Raw genomic sequence first — 22,968 nt, 5'->3', positions numbered from 1 at the left:
GTCACTTGCCCTGTGTGGTTGGTCACAGTGGGTGTGGAGGCCAGGGCACTTGTGAAACCCCCGGGGCTCCTTAGTCTTGAGATCTCAGCTCTGGGAGGGCAGGAGTCCTCCTAGTGCAGGGTTTGCAGAGTCAGACTTGGAGTCAAGGAAACTTTTCTCAACAGTATGCTCCAATGGTCTTTGTACACAGGATGCTGGCGGCTTCTCGAGAGGCTACCTTGGATTAGGCAAGGCCACATTGACATTTGTGGGCTCCCTGGAGAGACTGATGATTTGCTGTTGCCTTCAGACTGGTGGGCTTTAAATATGTGTTCAGAAGGTCTTCAGCATCTGTGGGAAGCTGGCTGGAGAGAGTGAAGTCCCTCTCCCCCAGCCTCCTCCCCTGTCCTGGATTTTTCATCTCAAACTCATGCCAAACCAAGAAGTTACCAGACCCAGCTTCTATAGATAGCAGTTTAGTATTATTTCTTGAGCAGACATCTGGGGCATCTCACCTGCCATCCCCACCCCAGAGTCTCCCACTACATGTGGCACCATCCCTGAGTTCTAGAAATGACACCGTCTCTCCATCATGTCCCATTTCCATTGACACTTGAGGATGCCCTAATTGCCCTGTGGAGTAGCACTCCAGGCATCTGCCCTTATCCTGCTCCACTGCCAACTGTGTGGTCATCCCCAAATCACTGGAATAAATGATCAGGGGCCTCCACCCTGGATCCCACCACTTTCTCTGAGATTTCATGGCAGCATTCCCTGGGATTCATGAACAAGGCAGTTCACTCCAATCTGACTGCTTCATCTGGCAATCCTGACTCTCCCAATGCCAACCTTTTGTATTTGCCATTCCTGCCTTTTGAAGGCCTTTCTCTCCTTTCTGCAAGGCCTACCTATACCGTGTCCTCCTCTGAAAGGTCTGCTTTGCTCACCCAGCCATACCGATCTCATCCTGCCCTGAACTTCCATTTTGTGGCTTTATTCATCTCAGCAAGGTGACGCTCATCTATCTAGTGGTACTAAGTAGATCTCCTGTGTCCATGTGGCTCTCCCAGCATGCAAACAGATCAGAGACCATGAGTGTAAGTCACTCTTTCTGAAATACACTCATCAGCGCATAGGATGTTATAAGGTAAAGGCTTGACTGGGAAGGGAGGATTTGAGATAGCGAAGGTTTGCGTATTTTCCCAAAAATGGTCAAGGAAGATTTCTTTGACTTGTTAAGGACTTTGGACGCAGGGTTGGGCCCACTCTCAAAGTTGGGGTGTGCTCCAGTGTCCTGTGTTTTGGCTTCAGCATGGCCTGGGCCCATCCTCAGCAACCAAATGCTCCAATGCCAGGCAGCTCCTTACCAGGATGGATGTTTCTGCTCTGCATCCTGTCTCTCTCTCCCTGAATGCTGCTTCCGGGATATGTGAGGTCTGTTCCCTAAAGGCTGTAGTGGTTTTGATAAGAGTGGTTTTGATCCCTCCTGTCTACCCACCCTCAATCTGACCTCATCCTGGGAACATTCTGAACAACTGCCATGCAGCCTCATGCCTGCACAGCCCCTTTCTGTTTATAGAACACGCCTGCCCCAGCATCTTGTCTGGGCTCTCATATCTGCCTCCTGAGTTACATCATCTTCCCCATTGCATAGACGAGGATAAGTGCGTTGCAAAGGGTCACTCGGTCAGCTGGTTAAGTTTGGAGCCCAGACTCCAGATTCAAGTGCTGTGCTCAGTGCTCTTTGCGTGGCTGCTCCTGGGTTGATAACGAAAGAATTTCAGTGATTCCTCTCTAGTTCATGTCCATGCCCTGCTGGTTTTCCATGCCATAAAGCCAGGAGATCTTCTCTCTCTCTCTCTTTTTTTTTTTATTGTAAGAAATCCATAATATAAAACTTACCATTTTCTAAATTGTGGTAAAATATACATAACATGAAATTTACCATTTTAACTTCTTTTTTAAAGATTTTTTAAAAAGTTTATTTATTTTGAGCGAGAGAGTAGGGAATGGGCAGAGAGGGATTCAGAGACTTCCAAGCTGGCTTTGCACTGCCAGAGCAGAGCCCAACTCAGGGTCGAACCCATGAACTGTGTGAGATCATGACCTAAGCTGAAACCCAGAGTCAGATGCTTAACTGACGGAGCCACCCAGGTGCCCCCCCCCCCCATTTTAACCTTTTTAAGTGTACAGTTTATTGGCATTAAGTACAAACCACATTGGGGTGCAACCCTTGCCACCATCCTTCTCCAGAGCTTTTTCATCCTTTTTTCTCCTTTAAAGGGGCTTAGTTGGGGCGCCTGGGTGGCTCAGTCAGTTAAGCGTCCGACTTCAACTCAGGTTACGATCTCGTGGTCCGTGAGTTCGAGCCCCGCGTCGGGCTCTGGGCTGATGGCTCAGAGCCTGGAGGCTGCTTCGGATTCTGTGTCTCCCTCTCTCTCTGCCCCTCCCCCGTTCATGCTCTGTCTCTCTCTGTCTCAAAAATAAATAAACGTTAAAAAAATGTTTTTTAATAAAAAAAAAATAAAAATTGTATTAAAGGGGCTTAGTTTTTTATACCTTCTGGGGGTTAATTTCTTTTTAATGAGGGTGTTAGAACCTTTCAAAGTCCCAAGGTGTGGATCTCTTGAAGGTTCTCATTGATCTTGTATATATCATCATATTGCTTGTGGATACTAATGGTTTTACTTCTTCCTTCTGAGTCTCTCATTTATTTCTCTTGTGTTAATGCCTTGGCAAGGATCATTAGTACAATAATGGAGAGACGTAGAGATAGTGGCAATGTTCTTGTTTGTCCCAGAGTTTCTTCCCTAGGGATTATTTTGGTAGATAAACATTTTCAGATTAAGGAAGTTTACTCCTATTTCTTACTTGCTAAAAGAAAAATCATAAATGGATGTTCAGTTTTATCAAATACTTCATCTACCTATATGAGAATAATCGTTTAGTTTTTATTCTTTTCCTTCCTTCCTTCCTTCCTTCCTTCCTTCCTTCCTTCCTTCCTTCCTTCCTTCCTTCCACTGAATTTATTCATTCAGACCGTGGTAGTCAAGAGACTGGGTTTGAAGGCAGAATACCTGGCTTTGAATCCCAGTTCCATACCTTGCTAGTTTGGGCAAGTTATTTAATCTCTCTGCGTGTTGGTTTCTTTCTCTGGAAAATAATAACACTTACCTTAAAGAGTTGATAATGCGAATTAAATGAGATAAGCCATGTGAAAATTCTTAGCACAGCGACTAACACAGAGTTCTCAATAAATGTTATTTTTACTATCAAGCATTTATTGAGCATGTGCTTTCTACCAGGACCTATGCTAGATGCTGGGACCTCAGAGGTAGGGTAATCACATGACCCCATTAACCAGTACAGTCCTGGAAGTCCTGTTTTACACCTGTTATCCTGACATAATTATTCCTAGCATTCTCTTCCACTCTCAAAATTGCCAGGTTTGGATGATCAATTATTTGTTCACCAACTTACAGATGAAGAGATCTATGCATTGTGGATGTGGAGGACCTGCTGGGCCTCATTCACAACTGAGCTTCCCAAACGTGTAGCAGAATTATGGTTGTCGTCAAGGTAGAGGTTCTCAGAGCCCCGTAGATGTCACAAGTCTTTTCCGTGTCTTCCTGTTTGTGTTTTTGCCCACAAGAAATCTGCTGCCATCATTATTAGCTTTGTTCCTCTGAATGTAATGTATATTTTTCCTATGGCAGTTTTTTAAGATTTCTCTCTTTATTACTGATTTTGAGTCATGTGTTTATGATGTGAATTGGTGTAGTTTCTTTTGTTTCTTATGTTTGAAGTTGGTTGAGTTTCTTGGGTCTCTAAGTTCAAATGAGAAATCACAAAGGAGGGGCTGCCTGGGTGGCTCACTCTGTTAAGTGTCCCACTTCAGCTCAGGTCATGATCTCACAGTTAATGAATTTGAGCCCCGCCTTGGGCTCTGTGCTGACAGCTCAGAGCCTGGAACCTGCTTCGGATTCTGTGTCCCTTTCTCTCTGCCCCTAGCCCGTTCATCCTCTCTCCCTCTCAAAAGTAAATAAACATTTAAAAAAAATTTTTAAAAGGAAATCACAAAGGAAATTTTAAAACTTAGAAATGAATTCAATGAAAGATGTGCAAGACCTCTGCATTGAAAACTACAATACATTGCTGAATGAATGGTAAGATCTAAATAAATGGAAAGATTTACCATGTTCATAGATTAGAAATCTCAATATTGTTAAATAGCTATTCTCCCTAAGTTGCCCTACAGAGTCCATGCAATTCTAATTTTAAAAATTTCAGGGGGGATTTACGTATTTTATTTTGTAGAAATTAACCAATTTATTCTAAAATGTGTTTGAAAATGCAAAGAATCTAGAATTACCAAAACAATTTTGAAGAAGAAGAAAAAGTTTGATGTCAAGACTTAGCTAAAAACCTATAGTAATCAAGAAAGCATGGTGTTGGTGTCAGGATATATAAATCTGTCACTGGAACAGCAAAGAGAATCCAGCAGTAGTAGACCCACACATATATTGTTAATTGGTTTTTGACAAAGGAGTCAATATAATTTAATGGGTGGAAAGATAGTGTTTTCAACAAGTTTTTCTGGAATGATAGGCTCTCTTTACCCTAAGAATTATGTATTGAAGTTTGATATTAGATTTCATTTGAACAGAGGACCCTGCTGAACGTCCCCCCAAGAGGATTCGCTAGTAATTGTTTTAGAGGTGCTCTCCAGTCTCAAATCCATGGTTTTTATATCTTCATGTGTAAGTTCAGGGTTGTGCCACAATTTTGAGAGCCACGAGACACTAGTGTGATGACCCCTGCCCCAGATGGGTAGCCAGCACTGGGCCTGGTACTTTGGGGTGGAGGAACAGAAAGAAAACATGAAAGGAGATTACTTCTAGGATGGCTGTGTGATGAGCTCTCTCCCTAGCGAAACAACCAAAAATGGTGAAAATCTTTTCTTTTCTTTTCTTTTCTTTTCTTTTTTTTTTAATCTAAGTCTCTGGAGATTATCCTAAACAGACAATTGAAATGGCAAATAGAGAAACATTTATTTAAGAAACTCTAAATTTGCCATTGTAAGAATGGCAAGGGTCTGTGGCATTTGACCCCCAACCCCCACCCAATCTCAGCTGATATATGCAGCCATCAACACAGGGCTTCCTCTCCCCCCAGGTCCCAGTCTAGGGCTACTATAGTAATTGTAACTAGTAATTATAACAATTATTGGATTTATAACATATATAAATGTACTATGTATAATAATAATAGTACAAAACAAAGAAAAAGACTGTAGTTATATAGGATTAATGTTTCTTTATCTCACTGGAACTAAGTTATAAACCTAAAGTAGATCCTGATAAGGTAAGATGTATACCATAAGCCCTAGGGAACTATGAAGAAATAACTAAAAAATATAGTGAAAAAAATCATTAAAGGAATTAAAATGTTATACTAGAAAACAGAAGAGCTGTAATGGTTATACTGATATCAGACAAAATGGACTTTAAGACAAACATGTTACTGCATAAATGAGAGAGACATCCCATGTCCATGGACTAGAAGACAATATTGCTAAGATGGCAGCACTCCGCAAATCCATCTGCAGATTCTGCCCATGTATTCCTGTCACATCCCAGTTGGCTTCTTTGCAGAAATTGACAAGCTGATCCCAAAATTCACATGGAAATTCAAGGGACTACGCATAGCCAAAACACTTCTGAAAAAGAAAAAGAAAGTTGGAGGAGAGGACTCACATTTCCTGATTTCAAAACTTAATATAGCAAGAGAATAACAAGACAAGCCACAGACTGGGAAAAGATATTTGCAAAAATTTGACGTGACTGTTATGCAAAATATACAAAGAATTCTTAAAACTCAACAATAAGAATGAAGTGCCTGATTAATGGATAGGCAAAGTTCTGAACAGGCACCTCAGCAAAGAAGGTATTTGGGTGACAAATAAGCATATGAAAAGGTGCTCAACATTATATGTCATTAGGGAATTGCAAATTAAAACAATAATGAGATACTACTAGATACCTGTTAGGATGGTGAAAATCCAAAACATTGACAATACCAAATGCTGGTGAGGATGTGTAGCAATGGAAACCTTTGTTCATTGCTGGAGGAAATACAAAATGGTACAGCCACTTTGAAGACAGTTGGCAATTTTTTACAAAATTAAACATATTCTCACTATACAATTCAACAATCACCCTCTTTGGTATTTACCCAAATAAGTTGAAAACTTTGGTCCACACAAAAACGTGCACAGGGATTTTTATAGCAGCATTGTTCATAATCACGAAAACTTGGAAGGAATGAAGGTGTCCTTCTGTAGGTGAACAGATAAATAAATTGTAGTAATCAGACAGTAGAATATTATTCAGTACTAAAAACCAAAACAAACTATCAAGGCATGAAAAGACATGGAAGGACCTTATATGCATGTCAAAGAAGTAGAAGAAGCCAACCTGAAAAGACTACATACTATATGATCCCAACTATATGACATTCTGGAAAAAGTGGAACTATGGAGACAGTGCAAAGATGAGTGATTTCCAGAGGTTAGGAGGAAGGGGGTGAATAGGAAGAGCACAGACGATTTTTAGGGCAGTGGGACTATTCTATATGATAGATCATAATGGATACATGTCATTATACATGTGTCCAAACCCATTGGATGTACAACACCAAGAGCAACCCTACTTTACATTATGGACTTGGGGTGAGAGTAATGTATCAATATAGTTTCATTAGTTGTAACAAATAGACCACTCTGGACTGGGATTTTGATGGTGAGGGAGACCAGGAGTGTGTGGGGTCAAGGGATATAGGAGAACTGTATATACTTTCTGTTCGATTTTGCTAAAAACCTAAAACTGTTCTGAAGAATGAAGTCCTTTAAAAAGAAAACAACTTGGGGCACCTGGGTGGCTCAGTCAGTTAAGTGTCTGACTCTTGACTTCGGCTCAGGTCATGATCTCACAGTTCTTGAGTTTGAGCCCTGCATCAGGCTCTGCCTTGACAGTGCGGATCCTGCTTGGGATTCTGTCTCTTTCTCTCTCTCTGTTCCTCCCCCACTCATGTGTATGCTTTCTCTCTCTCAAAATAAATAAACTTAAAAAGAAAAAAGAGGGGGCGCCTGGGTGGCTCAGTCAGTTAAGCATCAACTTCGGCTCAGGTCATGATCTCGTGGTTTGTGAGTTTGAGCCCCGCATCGGGCTCTGTGCTGACAGCTCAGAGTCTGGAGTTCAGTTCAGATTCTGTGTCTCCCTCTCTCTGTGCCCCTCCCCCATTCATGATGTCTCTCTCTCAAAAAATAAACATTAAAAAAAATCAAAAAAGAAAACAACTTAATGCAAAGCTATAGTAATCGAGATGGTATGGGACGGCAAGAAGGATAGATGTATAGATCAAAGGAATTGAATTGAGAGTCCAGGAATAAACCTAAATGCTTATGATGAACTGATTTTCTACAGGGTACCAAAACCATTCAAGGGGAAGTATGCTTCCTCTTGGGCAATGTGGTGAACTTGTACCAAAAAAATCACAAAAGTCTGTGTGAAGTACTCTAATAGGGAATGCAAACCAGGAATAATATTAGAATTCAAAGAAAGGTGGTGGTGACCTGCGTCTGGGATGGTCAAGGAAGGGTTCCCAGAGCAGATGCCTCTTGATAAGGCCATCAGTGAAGGAAGGGAAGGGGAAAGTACATTTCAGGCCACAGAGGATGGGAAATTTAAGAAAAGCCACACGTATTGCTATTTATTGTCCCTCTCTGTCTCTGTGATCCTCCTGCTGTGTCCCCAGCATCTAACCCAGGGACTGGTAAGCCCTCAGTTAGTAGAATGGACAAACCAGTTCTAAGGTTTCCCTTGATCCTTCATGGTCCCCGGTGATACTGGGTAGCCTTGCCTCTTTTTGAGGGGAGGTTAAGAAACCTACCACCTCTTGTGGTAATGTCCCCTTTGTTCCTGAACTGGAAATGGTGACAGGATTAAGGCTTGAGGGTTGGAGCCCCAGAGCGGGAGTGGCCGGGAACCCCACCCTCGCGGAAGGGTGAGGAGTCGGCCTCTTGGGTTACCCGTGTGCCCCAGCTGGGCTCGGGCCCACCCTTCTCTCTCCTCAGTGTTTATTGCTGCTCAACCCTGCCCAAGAAGAGCTGCCGAGTCAGCTTCCCTGGCTGGGCCAGCTCTTGGATTTGAGCTGCTCTGTATCTCTCACACTATCCACCCCTTAGATAAACAGCCCAGCATCCTCCACACGCCGCGAAGTTCTGATGTGGCTGCAAAGAGCTGCATTAGCCAGACACCTCTCTCTCTAAGAAGGACCCTGGCAGTGGGCCCTGCTTTTCTTCCAGCTGAGTCAAGCCCTTGCTGGAGTGACAGGGGAATCCACTTCCTGCCTGAAAAGGTGGCTGCAGCAAACTCCAGGCTGGGCGGGGCCTTCCTGCCTCACTGCCCACACACTCAGTCCTGGGCAGGCCTCTTCACAGGAGGCAGCTCCCTCAGCCTTCCAAGTGAGTGTTTTAATCTGTCAAAGCCAGCCCTGAAACCTGGGTGCTGACCAGGCTACAGACCCACTTTGCCTGGCTTCCTGGGGGGGTGGGCATGGGGGGGGGTGACATTCAGACTGTATATCACACATGGCCCAGATGTTTATTCCATCGCCTGCCACTCTGCCATACTGCGCCTGCATGGAGATGACGAACCGCGCAGCTTTGCAAGCCCTCAATACCAAGTAAACTCAGCTGGGCCGCCTTTGCTTGGTTTGCTCTGGAGTCTGAACCAGGGGATCTGCTTTCTTTGAAAGGTGACCTGTGGTCAGAGAAAATGTCACCTTCAGCTGGTGTTTCCTTTTTGCCTGGCCGCTGGGCCTTGGGGATGACAGGGAGGGCAGATGCTGAGGCTCTGTGGCTGGGCTCTGCTGGTGGGGTTTGGTGCCAGGTGTGGCTGGACTCAGCTCCTGGGGGCTGGGGAGGAGCGGTGCAGGCCTGCCGGGCACTCATGGCTCTGGAGAGGACCCATTGACCCAGTACTCTGGGCAGATGGGTTTGTCTTGGCCTCTGGAGGGCCCAGACTAAGCCAGAGTGGGGAAAGAAGAAAATGTGTTAGAGAAGGAGGAGGTGGAGAGAGGCCAGCTGCAAAGCATCCTCCAACAGGCCTTTTGAGGGGAAATTCAAATCTGCGGGGCTGTTAGATGACCCCTGCCTTCCAGGAGACACGTGAACCCACTGAGGCAATTCACTGCTTTTTGGCAGGGAAGGTCCAGGGAATGTGACTCTGCCAGGACAAAGCTGGCTTCATCTCCTACAGGAAGCCTTCCCTGACCTCCCCCTTCAGAGCCTACAGGATCCTTTTCATACATCCTCACTGTTCTCTGTCACTCCAGAAATTGCTTGTCTATTTCTAGCACAACAGCAAAACCTCACAAACTTCCGAATGGGGCCCAGGAAACTGCATTTTTAACTAACACCATGCCCCCCCTCCCAAAGATGGTTCTGGCATCTGCAGACTTTAGACTACACTTTGAGAACCATCTTGCCCCAGTAGAGCCTCTCCAGTAAAAATATAATATGAACCACATGTGTGATTTTAAATTATCTAGTAGCCACTTAAAAACATAAAAGAAAACAGGTGAAATTATTTTAAAAGTATTTTTATTTAACATGATATATCCAAAATATTATCATTTCAATATACAATCAACACAGAAATTGTTAATAAGATGTTTCACATTTCTTTTGCACTAAGTCTTTGAAACCTGATGTATATTCTACATTTACTACACATCTCAGTTTGGATGGGCCGAATTTCAAGCGCTCAGCAGCCACACGTGGCTAGTGACTGTCACATAGGCAGAACAGCTCTAGAGCTGTGTAGTGAGTACGGTCCACGGGCCAGCAGGTCCAGCATTACCTAGGAGCTTGGTAGAAATGCAGGTTCTCAGGCCCCTGCGTGGACCTATTGGATCAGAAACTACCTTTCCACGGGTTGGTGAGTACATCATATGCATGTTGAAGGTGTGATGCCCTGCTCTACACCTAGATTGTGAGCTTCGTAGTGTAAAGACTATAATTTAACTTATCTCTAGCATCTAACAGAGGGCCTGGCATCTAGGAAGCGCACAGCAAATGTTTTTGGAGGAAAGGAATGAATGCATGAACCCTGCCTGCCCCCTACTCACTCCCGTTGGCCCCATATTCCCCGTGCACTGTGAGTGAAAGTCTCAGAATCTTAGCAATCAGAGAACAAGTGTATGTCAGAGCTGACAGGACATTAAAGTTTTTAGAGCCTAACTTCTTTGAGCCCCAACTTGGGTTAATCCCACAGTTTGTTGGGCACGGGCCACCTTCTTTCAGGACAAGAGCGGTTCAGTGAGGGCAGACCACTCCACACCAGGGCGCGTTGCTGGGCCTGCCTTCCTTCTCAGACATCTCTGTACTCTTCCTCAGAAATTCTATAGAGCCATTGCTCGGAGAGACCGTAGGCCTGGCCTCTACATATTAGTTATCCATCAATTTATTCTCAGTCTTCTTCCAGAAAAGATTTAAGGCACCTCTAAATATGCACAGATTCCAACAAAATGAAACAAAAAATAGAAATAGTAGTAAGGAAGTGTGCATAGGCTCATGGACAAGGAGGTTTCCTCTAGCACGATTACCTATGGTAAAGTCTGAAACAACCTACATATTCACAGTAGGAGGGTAGATAAATAAACTATGGCGCATCCAAAGACTGAAATTCTAGGTTGCAGTTAGTTATGGTGGTGCTGATATGGAAGTATTCATTGACGTGGAGAAATGTTCACTATAGAGTGTCAGAGTATTGAGGAGCTTATTTTATTTACATGCATGGAAGAATGTCTGGAAAGGATATATACCCTAAAACATTAATGTCACTTTTTCCAGGGGAGGAATTATGAGTGATTCTCATTCTCCTTTTGATCACCCACTGCTTCTGTAATTTCTGGTTTTTCCCTTCAGTGAACATGAATTTTTATGTGATACTGAAATAAAATGTACTGAACAGAATATGGGTGAGAAAAATGGGAAAAGGAGAAAATAGGAATTCTACTGGGTATTGAATTTGTTTGAAAATGTATCAATTAAGGAAAAAAATCCTAAGTACAGGTTTATAGTGTTGTGTCCCGGTGGGTATATTTCCATGAAGTAGGCACTTATTAGATGTTTGAGAGATAGACTTACAACATTAAGGTTTGAAAACTCATGAGCCAGCTTTTGTTAAATTTCAGTCTGTACTCAGGAAGTGAAAGTTAATAATGGTGCAGTCTCTGTCTTGTTTTGAATCGAATCCGACCATGACCCGCCCTTCACGTGTGGGCTCTAAATAGCCTGCGTGCCTGTGTGTGTTGGATGATGATTGTGCAAGAGAGCATCCTGAAATCATGTGTTAGCGCTGGGTGAGGGTGAGGGGTGGGGTGGATGGGAATGAGCGCAGGTGCATGCACACGTGTGAAATCTAGCACAGGACTACTTTCGCCACCTTCATACTGGCACTTTGGTCCAAGCCTCCATCATTAGGCTCCTGCCTGGTATCCTGCTTCCACCCTATGGCTCATTCACCACCGTGAAGTTAAGCTGTCCTCCCCGTGATACGGCCCACCTCTCACATCTCATTGCCTGTACCTCAGCCCCTGCTCGCTCTACTCCACAGCAGCCACACTGGCCTTTTCAGGCTCTTTTTGCACTTCCCGTTCCCCCTGCTGGAATATTCTCTCCCTTCCTTGTGGCTTGCTTCCCCACCTCCTGCGATCTCTACCAGATTGCCATCTGATTCCTAAGACCTTTCTCAGCACGCCATACCAAGGAACAACTTCTGTTGTGCTCCAACACCTTACCCTGCTTCATTGTTCTTCATAACATTTATCAATACATATTTGTTTGTTTACTGTTTGTCCCCCTCCACTAGAATGTAAACTTCCTGAAAGCAGGGACTTTGTTGCTTTTCTTTCTGGCCATGTTTTTGGTGTTCAGTGCTCTAAGTAGGTACTCAATAAATATCTGAAGGAAGGAATGGACTTCGGATATCATGTGACTGATCTTCCTCATTTGACCAAGGAGGGGCCTGAAGCCCTACTGAACAAGCTTCCATGCCTTGCCCAGGGTCACACAGCTGGGGCAGCAGGGCTAGATCCTGCTCTGGTCATTCTGCTTCAGCCTGTGCCTTGGAAGGAAGATTAACCACACACACAGGGGCTGTGGCCTCGTCCATCCTGTCTCCTGTGTGTTTTTCCAGTTTATGCAGAATTTCAGCCCAGAATAGCAGAAGAAAAAAATAGTTGTTCCTCCAGAACCCTGGAAACTCTTCCGGTGGGTCTGTCCCTGGAAAAACAGCAGCAATCTCAGGGTGGGAAGGTAGGAAATGGAGGAGGGGGTCTTACAGCGTGGGGGCAACGGGCTGGGTTTGGTTTTATAATTAAAATAACATCTGAGTCTGTTTCCGCAGAGCAGTTCTGGAAGGTGGGTGGTCTGTCTGAAGTATCAGGTGGGGCCTTCCCCTGTCCTGGCCCAGGATGGTTTGAGATGGCCAGTGGCTAAAGGGCTCACCTAGCAGATAACATATGAAAGAAGCTGAGCCCAAGGAAGGCTCTGGAAACCCCACCTGTAGCCTGGCCTGGAAAGCCTGCTGGTCTCTACCCTGGTCTCAAGAGGGGGCATCTTCAGATACTTCTCTCTATGCCCCCACGCCTCCTTGAGATTGTTCAGACACCCCTTTGATGCATAGAGAGCTCTGGCCTCCTCTCTCTCATGCCCCATGTGGTTTATTAATCGTCTGTGAAATAGGAGATTGAGGTGTCACTCATCCATGTGAAGGCAGTGGGGCCCTGGAGCAGTGGAGTGGAATGGGGAAGGGACTCTGAGGGCTCTTCCAGTCTTCTGAATCCTGTACCTCTGTCTGTCTGGCTTCTCAGATGCAGCTTTTGGATAAGTTTCCCATTGAAGGTGGCCAGAAGGACCCCAAGCAGAGAATCATCCCCTTCCTTCCAGGTAAGCTTTGGATGGCCCCACTGTTGGGATGGGAGGCAACCTGGGGAGAAGTATTTCTTAGGCTGAGAAAAGGCTGGCTACACGGCACTTGGGAGGCTCAGTCGGTGGCATCCAACTCTTGGGCTCAGGTCATGATCTCATGGTTTGTGAGATTGAGCCCCGAGTCAGGGCTTGGGATTCTCTCTCTCCTTCTCTCTCTACCCCTCCCCTGCTCTCTCTCTCTGTCTCTCTGTCTCTCTCTCAAAATAAATAAATAAACATTAAAAAAAGAAGAAGAAGAAAAGGCTGGCTACTAAGCCAGAAATTCTAGGCAGGGTGGGCCTAGGAATCCTCATACTAATAACTCCCCAGAAGATGGGAAGCCCCTGATTGTGAAGGCCACTGCCACCACAGGGACCTCTCCCACCGTTCCCAGGCCACCTCTATTGGGTCCGGGCCATGCAACTTCTAAGCAATTTCTTAGGCTCTGGGACTTTGGCTTCCTCTTTCCAGAAAGCACAGACAGATCAAGTCTTCTATGAGAGGATGAAGAACTCCAGGCTGAACTCTTTCTACTAATCCCATTGTAATCATAGAGACCCTTAATCTAAGTACGCTCCCCATGTCCGATCTTGGGTCCTCCTGGCACATTATCCAGCTGAGGCTCTGTTGTATTGTGTTGTTACATAATACAACCTGTGAGTTGGCAGAGCCAGGATTTGAACATGGGTCTTTCTGGCCATAAAGGCCATTAACCACTACACCATTTTGGAACATGTTCAAGGTAATTGATTATGTATAATTTAGAGGAAAACTTCCCAGATGTGTCATAATCTACTGTTGCTATGATGTCTTAAATTGGTGTACAATTTATAGCTTACAAAGTGCTTTTTTTGTTATTGTATACAAATGTCCATACTGAGGTATATATTCTGATTTCTGCTTGAGGGATAAAGATGTTAGGATTCAGAGATGTTAAGTGTTAAATGTGGCAGAGCTGAGTCTTCTCCAGTCTGGACTCTTTGCCCTAAACCTGACCCCAGATCCTCTGCCTTTCCCCAGGCCAGTGAGCAGGGCTGGGTTACAGTGGGCCTCGCCCCCGTTGCTGTTGGGCCCGGCAATGGCAAAGTCAGTGGGACTTTCGCAAGGAGCGGGCTCTCTGTCTCATTACTGTCTGACACCCCGTCAGCCTGTGGTCAGCACCTACTTGGTGACTTGAAAACACATGCAGGGGCACCGCCCTCAGTGAGTTGGTCCTCTCTGAAAGGTGGTCCTCGTACACCTACATCTGCTAAAGCAGCGGAAGGCAAGAACACGCATTGCTGGCAGTCCTGTGAGTCTCGTGCTAAAATTGCAGACAATCACTTTAGCTATGGGGAAGAACTGCCCTTCCACATCCCACGGTTTGGGCAAGATTGGAACCAGTCAGTGGGGGTATAGAGAATCTCACCCCTAGGCTTCTTCCATGGAGGCAGAGGACTGCTTCTCCGTCACTGGCCGAGGAGTGAACGGAGGGGACTTCCATGTTCTACCTGGCTTTGCACTGAGTCCTGAGGGAATTTGGAATGTTCAACACCTAGGTTTGTATGACCTTAGATGCTGCTCCAGTACACTCCTGATGCTCTGCCCCCCCAAGGACTTGGGAGCCCAGCTGGGATGCTGTGGACACAAGTGTCCCAGAGCCAACATGAGGCCAGGGCGGCACCCTCGTATCAGAGGTGGGCTTGGCCTTGGGGCATGAAAGCTGCTTATTCCCTCGAGAGGGATGGGCTTTTTCTCCCACTGGTGGCCAGTTCTCCAGGGAAATATCACCTCGTCATCATTTGTCTGCAGTGAGGGGCTCAGCCTATGACAGGCCCTGGGATAAGTTACCTGGGGCTAGGAGCTGGGATAGCCTGGTGAGTCAAGGGAAGATGTGGCTGTGTTGCCTTCATCCAAGGAGACTTCAAGCTACTAAGAGAGATGAGAGAGGCAGAGTCTACTCCCTAATCAGGGAACCAGTGCAGGCAGGAAGTGACCCTCTCTAGCACGGTGCTGTTCTGAGTGTCTGGAGTGTGTCATTGTGAGCTGAGGAAGGCGGCAAAGCACTCCTAAAGGAGGGGGCCCTGGAGTTGACCTCCAAGGACGGTGGCTTGGAGGGGTGGGGGAAGTGCAAGTCTTCTGTCCTGCCGCTACCAGAGTCCAACGTCTGGGGGGGGGGGGTCACACGGCCTGCCTGACCTTCCCCTCCAGAGTCTGGCTCTGTCAGTTGCCAAATGTGTTAACTTCTGTATATGCCTCAGCTTTGTCATTTGGAGAATAGGGAGGATACTAGCATCTACTTCATGGGGCTGTTGGCGGGATAGAATGAATTCATACGTTTCAGGGGCTCAGAACCGTGGCTAGCCTCTAGCAGGACCCAATTATTGCCAATTCCTGAAATGCACCTAGTGTTTCACACAGCACACTCACACGTGTAGTCTCATTTGCTCCTCCCAGTGAGGTTATTATCCCCATTTTACTGACTAGGGAACTGAGGCTAAGGGAGGCTAACAGACTCACACAGGCCACACAGCAGGAGGTGTAACCAGCACCAGAGCCTTATCTCTGACCTCAGGCCCCATCAGCCACCCCAGGAGGATAACCCACAACTGCTATGGCACTGGGGCTCTCTCTGAACTTCAATTTCCTCTCAAAAGGATTGTGGTGAGGGTAAAAGAATTCATGGGCAGCACTTTGCACAGAGCCTGTCCCATAGTAACTGCTCAATAAATGGCAGCTGTGAATAAAGAAAGTCTGCTGCCCCCATGGCCACCCCCATCTCCTGGGAAAGGCCAACAGAGGATCCCTTCTGGCCCCCACATGATGGGACCTGTGTGCAGTGGGGGACATTGTAGAGAGGAATGAGGTTGACTGGCCCCCATCCCATCCAAGGGAACTTGTCTTTCCCCTGTTTTGCTGCTTTTCTCCTCTGCCTACAGTGGGGTTTCCTCTCCGATGCTTCTCTCTTGTTCACTCACTTTCCAGGACTTTGGCGTGGGCATTGCTGGCCGTGCGGAATCCCATCCTGGGGCTCCCAGGCCCGTGCCTCGCTCCCCCCTGCCCATGAGAAACTACCTAACCCTTTCATGCTCCACTCCCTCACTTGGACAGCAAGGAAAAAGAAGCCAACGCAATCGGAACCAAACTAGGGAGAGCCGCGTGGGCACGAGGGTTCCCAACCTGCCCCAAACCCAAGAGGAGAGGGGAAGAGACAAGTGCAATGTGGAATGTTTCCTGTCTTAGGTCAGGTTCCTTAAAAGTAGAGACTGAGATGAGGATTCTTACCCGGGTGACTTGGAGGACTGCTCTCAGGTGCACATCCCAAGGCAGTGAGAGAAGCAGGGCAGGGCAGGGGAAGAAGCCCAAGGTGGATGGCACCAGAGTTATCCCAGTGTCGGAGACACCTTCTATACTCCCCATAGGTCATCCATTTTCTGGAGGCCTCCTCTCCCCCAGAGGTCGTGGAGTGTGGGCAAATAGCCCCTGAGGGCTGAGGGCAGGGGACATGCCTTTGGAGAAGGGGCAGCTGTGAGCCCCCAGCGGCGAACACCTACAGCAGTGAGGGATGAGAGCATGTGCTAGTAAGGGGGTTGTGGGCAGGGGCCAACATCTACTGTATTATCTAACACCAGTTAAGTCTCTGTTTCTACGTCCTGCCTTTGGGGAGGCAGCCAAGGTCACCTGCTGACTCCCACAGGCTCAGCCCTGACAGCGTGACTCAGCAGAACCTGAGTCACACACACACCAGCTGCCTTCACTCTTCCAACCCTCAGGAGGCTTAGCAGCCAGCCTCAGGAACAGCTCTGCCAGCCCTTTTTCAGAGCAAGGAACACCCAGGGGGAGAAAGCAGAGAACACCCATTATCTCCAGAACAGTCTCGATTTTAGCTTCCCAGGTGCCAAGATGTGATGGGCATTTCTGGGGCCTGGGGTCAGGGGGATGTGTCTGGAGCATTAGCTAGCTGCTTTGCTTTGTCATGCCTGGCCCAAGGGGCTCGTAGAAGTTTGACTGGCTGGTGGAAGTGACAGAGAAAGCAAAGGAATTGAGAGAAGAGAGGGAATCTGTGGCTTCCCATGGTTAACAAGCCCTCATCTGCCAGTCAAATCCTAGCAAAAAATAAAAATAAAAAAAATAAATAAATAATCCCACACATGAGCCATAAATCTCAGGATCTAGGACACAAGTTTGTGGTGTGTCTGAGTAGTATATGGCCTGCGTTCAGGGTCAGCCTGTGGGTTTGAAAAGTGGCGCGCGTCTGGGGTTTCCGTGGCCAGAGGCAGAGGCTCCATCCCAGGAGACTGTCCTGCACCATGCTAGAGTTGGGTTAGGGGAGGGTGGCTGGGAACAGGGCCAACAAGGTGATGACAGACAGCCAGTGCAATTGCCAGACCAGTGGTCTCACATTTGCATAGCGATCAAGGCTGGATAAGGCTTTGTAGGGGAACTGTCCACAACCCACTTGTTCCACTGGCTCTAGAACCTGCTTTCTGGACCTAGAAGTGAAGAGCCACTATGCCCTGGCCCATCTGTGTGTTTGTGAGGCCTGCAGAGCCCGCAGGAGGGGCATGGAGAAGTTATGACCTTCATGTGGGACAGGTGGTTCTCCAGCAAGGCATCTCTGGGAAAAAGCCAGGTGGTTTTTCAGGCAGGAAGAGGCAGAGAATTATGCCTGGGCCTGATGCCCTGGGAGTGAGTGAAGGGGTGAAGGGGAAGGAATCCCTCCAGTCATGCCTGGGCCTCCAAACCCCACATTAGGTGAGAAAGAGGGAGATACCCCTAGCTGTTTTCACTGACCTTTGTGGCCTCCCTTTGAGACAAGGCCCCTATCTAGTTCTCTCACATTTCTATCATGGGGCCAGACACATAGTGTGTGCTTTATTAAGACTTATTGGTTGGGGGCCCCTGGGTGGCTCAGTCGGTTGAGCATCCAACTCTTGATTTCCTCTCAGGTCATGATCTCACGTTTCGTGAGATTGAGCCCCACATTGGACTGTGTGCTGACAGTGGGGAACCTGCTTGGAATTCTCTCTCCCTCTCTCTGTCTGTCCCCTGCTTGTGCTCTGGCTCCCCAAATAAGTAAACTTAAAAAAATAAAACATTTAAGACTCATTGGTTGATCACATATTGGACATTCTCCCTTATGTATGGATACCTTTTATTGAGCCCCTTCTGTGTGTCTGGCCTTGTGCTGGGCCCTCTTACAACCCTTTTCTCCAGTCCTTATGGTGTGGTATGGGGACATTATCCCATTTTAGAAAGAAGTCAACTCAGTTTCCCCCACTACTTAGCCATTAAGTAGTAGTGCTGTCCTCCTTCCTGCCCTGCCCTGTACCTTTTTTGGGCAGGGAGGAATTGCCCAAGCCAGCCTCAGCTGGAAACTTTCCCCCACCCACTTTGTTGGTTCCATATCCTCCAGACTAGGGACCTGGGAGTTTCTGCCCAAGGACCCAGCACCGCAGCGGTCCCTCCAGCTTCCATCGCTATCTTATGCTTCAAGAGTGCACTACGTGGGGCAGAGAGTGACCTGAACCTCATGGGGACTCAGGTGACCTGTAAGTGCTCTCATTCTATTGAGTGTCCTGAGGTCACTGCAGCTGAGTAATTGATTTTTTTCCCACACGTAAACAGCTTAGTTTATTATTATCTTAATACAATTACAAACAGGATAGCCCCAGGCTTTCAGAGCACGGTCTTCATTTAATTATGAGTCTCCCAAGATTACCTATTTGGTTTTCCTAAGTCACAGCATTTTTAAAACTTTGTATTTTGAAACAGACTCACAAGATGTTGCAAAACTACTAGGCACTCCACATTCCTCCCCTCCAATTCCACCACCACACTGCAGGGTAGGTGACTCTATTCCCAGTTTAAGGAGAAGTCAAGTCACCTTCTACCATCACACAGCCACCAAGGGGTGTACCAAGTGCCCAGCTTCCTCCAGTGGTAATGTCTTATGTAAATACAGTGCATTATCAAAGCGAGGAAATTGATATTGGCAGGAGTCAGTTCCCAAAGCTAAAGACGTGAGCAAAGGATTTTTATTGTAAGGGGTTGGTGAGTGCTAGTGGGCAGGCATGCTGGCTGGTCTTTCAGAAGGAGGCAATGGTTGACAATAGTCCCTGAGAAGCTCCACTCCCAGGCCTGACTTCTTGGCATTCCTACCTCCAAGTGGAAAGCAGAGGTGAGTCTTGTTTTACATTAAGGCATATTCCTGAGAATCTCTGCAAATTTAGTTCTGTGGGACAAATCACATCATCTTTCAGTTGTCCTAAATACTATTCTATTTAAAAGAGTCATGGATCAATCCTTTTGCAAAGCAGAGCACCCCTTCTTTGGAAATAAATTCTTCTTTCCATGGTTTCCATATACTGGGATAACTTTGGGCTCCTTCTGAGGTTGTTGGACACAGAGCAGACCTGGAGCATGGGTATTGGGGCAGCAGCATTGACCCCCAGGAGGAGCAGAAGAACTCTGCTCAAGAATGGTGAAAGATCTGAGATTTGATCACATTTGCAAGCCAAACAGTTAGCTTTCCCTACTTTCGTGGAGGCCAGTAGAAAATATGAGGCTCCCAAGTCAGACAAAAGGCTTTATTATGGCACATTTGCGTCAGATCCCATTGCCTCCAGGCCCTGTGGGGGTGAATTGTGTGCCCAGACGAATGCCTGTGGGCTACATGATAGGAGAGGAAGCCAGGTCTCAGGGAGCCCACATCTCTTATAGCGGGCAGTAAGCAAACCTACCCTGTTTTCCTTGGAGACACGCCCTATCTCTGTGTCCCAAGGCTATATGCAAACCTGCTGTTTACTCCAGAGCAAGACACTACCTCTGTCCTCTAATCTGTTTCTTTACAAACACCTTTGAAAAGGTAATCCAGAACAAAAGGCAGTTAGTGCCCTGTTGTTAAGACACGCAGAAATGCAGGAGTGCCAGGGAGATGATCTCGCAAGTGTATTAGTTGCTTTCTGGGGTCTCCTGCTTTTTGGAGGGGTGGACAGAAATGATGATCTTTAGACATTGGGCCAAGCATGGTGGGCTCAGCAGCCTCTCAGGGCAGCCTACTGTTTACATGGAACTTTCTGCCTTGTTTTAAAAGACTGTTGTGGAAAATCCATCTCCTGTTGCCCATCCTGGGTTTGGAGTAGATTTCCTGTGTATCCTGAGTTTGTCAGTCCAAGGAGGCTCCCTGGGAGGAAATGGTCATTACAGAGTGAAGTAGACAGTGTAGCTGCTGATGTAAAAAGCAAACAACTGTGACCAGGGATCAAGGGGCTTCAGAAGCCATGCAGTGGAGCAGAAAGAGGTGAGCTCACTCTGCAGGTTTCCTCCCACTCACAAGCCATCTGTGTCTCTGTGCTGGCTGGGACTGGGCCTCTGAGCTTCTAGAAAGCCCCTTCCTCCTAATAGTTGAGTTAGTCCCACCTATAGCCATCAGTGCTCCTGAGTTGATGGATCCTGGAGAAGCTGGGTAGCTTAGGAATAAAAGTGAGCCATAATCAAAGTAGGCGCCACCAGTCTTATTATCTTCTGAGCTTAGAGGGGTGTATTTTTAGACAGCAGGCATGCTCCGCTCTTTTGTACTGGTTCACCAGTTTACATACCGGCCCCTTAATGAAGAGGCAGTTTGGAGCCACAGTGCAGGAGGGTGCTGGGTGAATTGCAGGCTCAGTCTCTGGGGCCTTCCTCTCCCTGCCCCCCAGGGCCCTGCGCTGCAGATCCGGTGTTTGTTCAAGCAGAGAAGGAAGCAGGGGGAAGGGATGTCTTTGGCTAGAGCTGGTCCGTGGCTGTGGCGTGGGGGAGAGCTGGCTCTCTCCCTGGGCTGTAGGCATTTCTGTGTGTCCGCACCAGGTGCCAGCCTGAGAAAGCCCTCCCCACAGGGCCTTGGAAGCCAGGAGGGAGGCAGCGTGTCACAGACACTGGCAGACACGGCAGCCCCTGGGGGAGAGTGCCCAAGAGGCTTCTGAGCCTCACTGATGACCTGAGTGGCAGGAAGAGACAAACCTTCTACGTGATAGAGTAGGAAAAATAGGGTCTGCTGGTAATGCCAGGGTTTTAAGAAGATGGACAAGATTACAGGCCTAAGAGGCGCTGTGTACTGTTTTCAACATGGCTTTCCTCTAACCTCCTCTGGGAGTGCTGGGTCCTCTCTTGCTGTAATTATTGCCCCCACCCCCAAAGTCATTCTCTCACTCTGTAATCTGGAGTGGGTGGTTCTCGGGGCCTGCTGTTGGCAGCTGGTTCCGAACGCTACGAGAAAGAGCTGCATTGTTTGTTCCTGCCATAGGTATTTCTTGAGCACCTACTGTGTTCCAAGGCCTAGCTGGAGGCACTGGTGATGCAGCTGAGAACAAGGTAGACCAGTCCCTGCTCTCAGGAAGTTCACCTTCCAGTGGGGGAGTCAGAAAGCAAACAAATAAATGAGCAATTCCCAGTAGTGATGAGTGCCAGGGAGAAAAATAATGAGGTCTTGTGATCTGGGACATCTGAGGTTAGTGGTCAAAAGGGCCTCTTTGCAGAGGTGACAGGGGCAATGAGGGCTTCGGGCGCCAGGCTAAGGGGACAGCAAGGTCAATGACCCGAGTGCAACTGAAGGCGTGTGTTTAAAGATTAGCAAGAAGCGAATGAGGCATGTGGGGATGTGGGGGAACGGAGTCACCACAGAGAGCTGGGCAGACAGGAGCTGTGGAAACCAGAAGCTCCAAAGCGTGTCTCTCATGGCAGAGCTACCCAGGAAAGAGACAACTCCATAAGTTTACATAAACTGTGCGACCCTGACCCACGGCCTCCAGAGTCAGTTTCCTCATCTGTCAAATGGGTTAACGATGCTGTGGCATGATGTTCCAAGCAGTTAGTGCAGAGCAAGTGCTGTGTGGCTCAAAGGGAGAAGTTCTGGTGCTGTGCACCTGCCATTCCTCCAGACGGCTTTGCAGCAGGACACAGCTGTGGGGTTGCCTCTGCTCTGCACCCCACCCCCACCGCCTACCCTCCCTCCCTGTGCTGATTCAGCCCTACGCATCGCATCTCAGCCCCGGTGGCACCTCTCGCTGCTTCTTGCCCATGGTAACTTGAGGTCATAAGGAGCTGGTTTCTGAGGAGCTGACAACCCAGCTGGCTGATCTGGGATGAAAGGCGGGGAGGGGCCTGAGCAGCCCTGGCCCCTTCACCGTGATGACACGGCAGGGCCACCAGCTTCACAGGCTCTCAGCTCTAGGGCTGCCAGCTCTCGCCGGGAATAAGGGGCTTTGCAGAGCAGGCCGCCACTGGAAGATGGCTTTCAAAAGTACACATGGATCAGGTCCCTCAGCTGTTCCCCTGTGTCATCCCCACACTTCGAGACCAGGAAAGGGTCAGGCCGCTTCATTATAACTTGTCTTCCTCGTCCAGAGAACTCCAGAAGGGAATCAACCTGCTGAATACCCACCCACACCCTCAGCCCTGAATGGACTGGCACCTCCCTCAGGAGGCCTCTGATCTAAGCAGAAATGTGTGTCTTTCCACGGGCCTGTCAGTCCGTTTAATTTTACGTGCAGTAAAATGTGCCCAGACCCGGGAGTCCACACGCTGGGTTCGGGTGCCTCTCTTGCCAGTCAGTGAGGCACAGGATTGAGGAAGTTAAACCAGAACAACTGGGGATCGCCTTGTGTGTTGGCAGAATCACCAGATGCCAGTGATTTCAGGTGGCTGCGACATTCCTGATCTTTCCCTGTGAAAATAAATCATCTCCTTAGTTGATGCCTAAGTGTTCTTTTATGAGGGTCAGATGCCCTCACTCTGTGCTTAGAGAGGACTGCTGTGCCCTGGGCTGGGGGGGAGGGGGGCACTGTCAGTAAACACATACTCACGTCTGGATGACTGAGGGGCCAGTTCCCTGAGCCCAGGTGTGACAGAGGTGAGAACAGGAGGGCAACTGAGGCGGGAGAAGGAAGAAGGTTCTGGGCCCCTGGTGGTGCCGTGAGAAGCCTGACCAATGAGGC

General features: G+C 47.6%; 1 protein-coding gene across 5 annotated transcripts in view; it reads left to right on the top strand.

The window, feature by feature from the left end:
* The window catches only part of SH3PXD2A (SH3 and PX domains 2A), a 235,228-nt gene that overhangs the window by 77,014 nt on the left and 135,246 nt on the right, over positions 1–22,968 (top strand). For 3 of the 5 annotated variants that reach the window (XM_027062986.2, XM_027062987.2, XM_027062985.2), the window contains exon 3: positions 12,919–12,994. In XM_027062986.2, coding sequence (XP_026918787.1) covers positions 12,919–12,994 — 76 coding nt within the window. Of the gene's footprint in view, positions 1–11,417; positions 12,362–12,918; positions 12,995–22,968 lie in introns of those variants that run through there. The other 2 variants (XM_053207338.1, XM_027062992.2) reach the window with 2 other exon arrangements.

The sequence above is a fragment of the Acinonyx jubatus genome, chromosome D2 (genome assembly GCF_027475565.1).
Source record: "Acinonyx jubatus isolate Ajub_Pintada_27869175 chromosome D2, VMU_Ajub_asm_v1.0, whole genome shotgun sequence".
NCBI classification, from domain to species: Eukaryota; Metazoa; Chordata; class Mammalia; order Carnivora; family Felidae; genus Acinonyx; species Acinonyx jubatus.
The sequence above is the reverse complement of the archived record's forward strand: the minus strand, read 5'-3'. Positions and strand labels throughout refer to the sequence as shown.